The 5,032-nt window shown below is 42.4% G+C and overlaps 1 protein-coding gene across 1 annotated transcript; it reads right to left on the bottom strand.

Annotated features, from left to right (window-relative positions):
* Positions 1-1,311: 1,311 nt before the first annotated feature.
* On the bottom strand, positions 1,312-4,810 carry FABP7 (fatty acid binding protein 7). Its single transcript, XM_064707981.1, has 4 exons — positions 4,613-4,810; positions 3,826-3,998; positions 3,100-3,201; positions 1,312-1,681 (listed from the first exon to the last, which is right to left on the bottom strand). Exons 1-4 carry the CDS (start codon positions 4,683-4,685, stop codon positions 1,631-1,633), a joined length of 399 nt encoding a protein of 132 aa, XP_064564051.1. The 5' UTR covers positions 4,686-4,810; the 3' UTR covers positions 1,312-1,630.
* Positions 4,811-5,032: the final 222 nt, after the last annotated feature.

The following is a 5,032-nucleotide window of genomic DNA, read 5'->3' as shown; positions in this document are numbered from 1 at the left end:
CTTAAAAATAACTTGCTATTACCAGTGAAAGAGCCCAAAGCATAGAGAGTGGAGCTCCCTACCACTGGATCACAGTCTACTTTTCATGTCTCTGATTAAGAAAAGATAGCTCTTAGTTTTTAAAAACTATCAATGTTCACCAAAATTAATATATTTATAAAGGTTTATAATGAAGGTCTCTGTCTTGTAGCTGTATAATGTTCCCCACAAGAGAACACAGACTTGAATATTAATTTCAAACTAGTTTTTGTGAAAAAAAATTAAAGCTAACAACACCGGATTTTAGATTTGTATGGGATAGATGCCAGTTATGTGTGAACTTTCATCAGATGAGTTACCCATGTCATCCTATCTATCCAGGGAAGCAAGAAGCCTCTTCCCATATCACGTGGCAGATCTGAAGGATGAGGCCCGGGAAGTTGGGCAAGATGCCCCTCCTGCACCTCTGGCTGCAGCCACACAAGCACTCACAGAGCAATGAGCAGCTAAATCCACAGCTCAGCTTTGCCTTTGTTTACAAGGCTGTGAGTAGCTCACCTCTATGTGGTTCTCAGAGTCAGTGTGTAGAAAACATTGTTTGGAGAGTCTATCTCCTCCATGGTGTCAAAAATCTCTTTCAATTTTCCTAAGAGTAAGGCAGTTTTTCTCACACTGGCCTTTTAGGGATACATTGTTCAGGCATAAGGTTTTAATTCCTCATTTTAAAAGCACTTTATTTTAAATTGCTCACAGTGCAAATTGTTATCTCTTGTGCATATTAGCTATGAAACAACAGTTTTGAGAGGGAAGTGCAGTAGGTTCATGTTGTACTGTTTTCCTCCCATTGCTGTGGAGACTGATGTAAGGGAGTTACCTTGTTGATCCTTTCATCCCACCCTGTGAAAGACTTCAGTATTTTCATATTAGCAAAAGAAAAAAAACCAACAACAAAAAAAAAATCCAAAACCCCAAACCTATCAAAGAAAATTAAAAATTCTTTAACTATTAAAACCAAAACACCACAAACTCTGGAACACTGTCTGTCAAACTACTCATCTTAACCCACACTTAGTAACAAATACCCAGTGAAGACAAGAGCTGAAACTTATGTGAACATCTCACTTCTCTGTCTACATAAATACAGTTTAGATTTTCCCAGCAAAAAGCCAAAGTAAGTTTTTCATTTCCCCAAATACCCTACACTGCATAGAAAGGCTGCTGCATCACTGTGTGCCACATAATTTTCTGGCCTTTAGCTCAGAAAAAGAAACTTTTAACACCTCCCTCCAGGACACTGTAATATTAGCTGATTAAATACAAAAGAAGCACAGGTTCAAAAAACCTTTTAATTTTTTTAATTTGTTTTATCTGCATTCCAAAACAATTCAAATATTTACTGTAAAAAAAAAAAAGGCAAGTGTTTCAGAAATTTAATGCCAAGTTTAACCTGTTTCACTATACAACACAAGCATGCCAATTTGATGGCATGACTATTTTTTTTATAAAAAACATCCTCCCCCCCAAAAAAAAATTCCAAAAAACACTTTATTAACCTTTCATGCCAGAAATGTGCATTTTAGCTACGGTCAATCATGGACAGGACATGAATCCATCCAGCTGAAGTAACATCTGGACAGAAGGCAGGTATGCTCTATGCTTTCTCATAGTGGCGAACAGCAACCACATCACCAAAGGTAAGAGTCTGCAAGTCCAAGGAAAAGACAGACATGTTAGAGGCAAGATCATTTTCCACAATGGTTTAACACATTATGAAATCCACGCTAGATCAAGGTTGGTTTACATTATGTAATTTATAAAAAAAACAAATAAATCTAGATTGACATTTTAAAGAAACAAGAAGCCAAACCTTAGCTATGGTTCCCACAAGAAATGATACTTTCTCCTTGCTGCTTTATCACCCAAGAAATGCCTAATGCACATTTACAAGGCAGCTGCTAAAAATGTAACTTACTGTTTATTTTTTTAAATATAGGGTTATTTTAATACAGATTTAATACTAATTTTCCCAAAGCTTATCCCACTAAGATGAGCAATCTAAAATTCCAAGGCCTCTATACTACTATGCATAAATACAAACTCCAGGAGAACATGTCTTAAAATAATGCATTCTGTACCCTGTGTAGCTAGAACTACCAAATACTCTAAGTCACTGCAGTTGTGTTCTGGAGGGATTTCCTGAAGTAAATCAGGGCACCTCATTGTATTCAAATTCCAAAGGACAATGTTTTCTGTATATGTGTGATTTGTGCATAGTGCTTCAAAAACAAAAGTATAGGTTTTCCCTTGAAACACTTGCACATTGTGTATCAGTATGCTTTAAAGTTTGTATTATTTGCAAGTCTTCATCCACACAGATACTCTGAAGTAACTAGGAAACAAAATAAGAGGTCTTCTCCAAGAACCAAGTCTGATAAATTCATATAGCTGAAGACTTTTTTTTTTGGAAAGCTACAGCTCTGTGCCATGAAAAGTGCTATCCTGGACATTAGCTATAGTAACTTACAACATTTATGCACCCTATAGTCTTCTTTCTAAGAAGTCTGGAAAAGCAGGTAAATTTAAACTCAGACTTTTCTCCACATTATTGCTGTTTATCCTAGTTTTCAAACACGCTAGGATGACTAAATCCTTTATTTTTAAAAATGAAAGTGCTGTTAGGTCCTGCAATATTGAAATTTTATTTTCACAGAAAACTACTTGTTCTGTGTAAGTAAATACTATTTATGGGTGTAGACATAAAACAAGTTTTCAGAGAAGTCCAAATTGCCACTGGCAACAGATAACTTCCTATCTAATCAAGAACTTTGTATCATTACAACTCACCAGGACTTTTTTGTTTGGTTTTTGTAAAAAGTCTAGAAAGAACATATATACTCTGGAAATCCACAGGCTGGCCTGCCTAAAGCCACTAGAAATTTTTAATTGTTAGTAAAACAAGACACAGAGCAAACCAAAATAAATATTTTTAAAATCCCTGCTAGCTTTCCTTGCCAACTAGTTTAAGAATTTGCCTAAGTCACAGCGTTCACAAAGTTTGAGGTAAGGGTAAGTTGGGAGTGTTTGTGGTACATGTGAATGCTCAGTGTGCTCCATACTTACCATTACCATTTTGCCATCCTTTATTTCTCTCACAAAGTTTGTCTCTTTGCCGTCCCATTTCTGTACGTGCACTAGCTTCTCTCCATCCAGGGTCACAACTGACTGTGAGATACCCAGAAACACAAAGACATGCCTTTATTTAAGGTACTTGGGATTCTGCTCACACATTCAGCATGCACTCTTCTATTGAATTCTCTTCAATAGATGGATGTGGATCGAGAATGATAAAGAGTCCCAGCCATTTTAAAGCCAAGGCTATGAATCATCCTCGTTTTAATCATGAAATCCACACAACTCTTGCTTGTGTCGAAGGATGAAATAGTTGTTTTCTCTGAGTTCTAATCTCACAAGAACTTGCTTCAGATGTGCCTTGGAATAATATCTGATGTTAAGCCCCCAAAAGTGCAGGGAAAGAGCTATCTGACTATTTTGACTGGGAAGGATTATGCCAAATGATGTTTAGCTTGTGAGAAAAGCAGGCAACTAACTCAATTGCCACTGAAAGACAGACAGGGAGCTGGCAACGCAATACACTCACAAAAGGCATGGTGTGTTTAAGCAGGCAGGGCAAGCAAGACTCAGTCTTGCCTTTTTTTCCCGCCCTTTGTTGCGCTGTAACAAGTAGCAGCAGAAGTTATATTTTTTCTTTTGACCTTACCAATGGCAGAGCCTGGGAGGCAGGGGAGGCAAGAAAAAGAGAGGCGGCTGCAGCCGTAGTTCACTTACTTTGCAGTTTCTGTCATCGGGGGTAGTTTCATCAAATTCCTCTCCGAGTTTAAAGCTGATTTCTGTGTTTTTGAAAGTGCTTTGAGTTCTGATCACTACTTTGTCCCCCTCGGTGCTGATAATCACAGTGGGTTTAGTCACATTCCCCACCTGCCGTGTTGCAAACCCCACTCCTAGACCATTCAAAGGAAAAGAGAAACATCAAACTTCGGAATTTTTACTTTTTTTTTTTTTTTTTCCCCCCACATATCGAAGTACAGAGATCTTTCACCCCGCTCTCCAGCTGCAAGCTATCCCTGTGAAACGCTGCTTTCTGCTTTTCTCGTGCCCCGGTACCGAGAGTCTCCGCCGCTACTGTCCGCCCCGCGGTAGCTCCGCGCCCTCCCTCGCCGCCGAGCACGGCAGCCCCGCACTCCGTCCGCGGTCGCTTCCGCCGCTCAGAGTTTCAATTCCTTATCACTCCAGCATAATGATTGCTTTTTTTGCTTGGTTGTGTCAAAGTTATCCGCACGCAGCAAGTGCTCGTCCTTCACACGCTTCCCTTAGCCCGGGGGCATTTCCCGGAGCCTCTCCCACACAAACACACCCGCCCCCCCAGGTGAGTGACTCGCATCGAATTAGCTCTATGGATAGAAGCACAGCCGCCAAAATCACCCCCTCCATCACCACCGCTGCTGCCAATATCTCATCTACGCCTCTTACAATAGCGGGGAGCCTTTTCAATTTTTTTTCCAGATGGTGAAAAATTCCAGGGTATCCCAAGGTGCCGCCGCCCGGCCGTACCTACCCAGTGCCTTCATATACTCATCGAAGTTGTGGCTGTCTACCAACTTCCAGGTGGCGCAGAAAGCCTCGACCATGGCGGCCGGCTATGTGTTCCAAGCGCGGTGCCGGGGATAGCAGGAGCGCCGATGCCTCCCCGCCGCCCCGCATTTAAAGCCGGCGCCCGGCGGGGAGCCGGAGGCGGGGAGCGGCGGTGGTCCGCCCCCGACGCCCGCAGCGCTGGGGGAGGGGGCGCGGGGTGGCCGGGCGGGCGCTCGGCGGGACATGGAAGGGGCAGGGAGAGGGGCTGCCTCCGCCGGCCGCGCCACTCATCGCCTGAGCCGCCCGGGGGACACCCCCGCCCGCCCCGCTGTCACGGGAAAGCGCGGGCTGAACGAGAAGCGGGCTAAGTGAAAGGCTACTGAGTGAAAACACAGGATCGTAA

Source organism: Zonotrichia leucophrys, chromosome 3 (assembly GCF_028769735.1).
Source record: "Zonotrichia leucophrys gambelii isolate GWCS_2022_RI chromosome 3, RI_Zleu_2.0, whole genome shotgun sequence".
NCBI classification, from domain to species: Eukaryota; Metazoa; Chordata; class Aves; order Passeriformes; family Passerellidae; genus Zonotrichia; species Zonotrichia leucophrys.
Note: the sequence above shows the minus strand (reverse complement) of the source record. Positions and strands in the feature narration are given on the sequence as shown.

Excerpts from the sequence above, each read along its gene's own strand:
- FABP7 (XM_064707981.1), bottom strand. The coding sequence starts at position 4,685 with ATGGTCGAGGCTTTCTGCGCCACCTGGAAGTTGGTAGACAGCCACAAC. Across the intron at positions 3,999-4,612 it reads TGAGTATATGAAGGCACTGG|GAGTGGGGTTTGCAACACGG; the intron begins GTAGGTACGGCC and ends TGAATGGTCTAG. Across the intron at positions 3,202-3,825 it reads CCGATGACAGAAACTGCAAA|TCAGTTGTGACCCTGGATGG; the intron begins GTAAGTGAACTA and ends GGTATCTCACAG.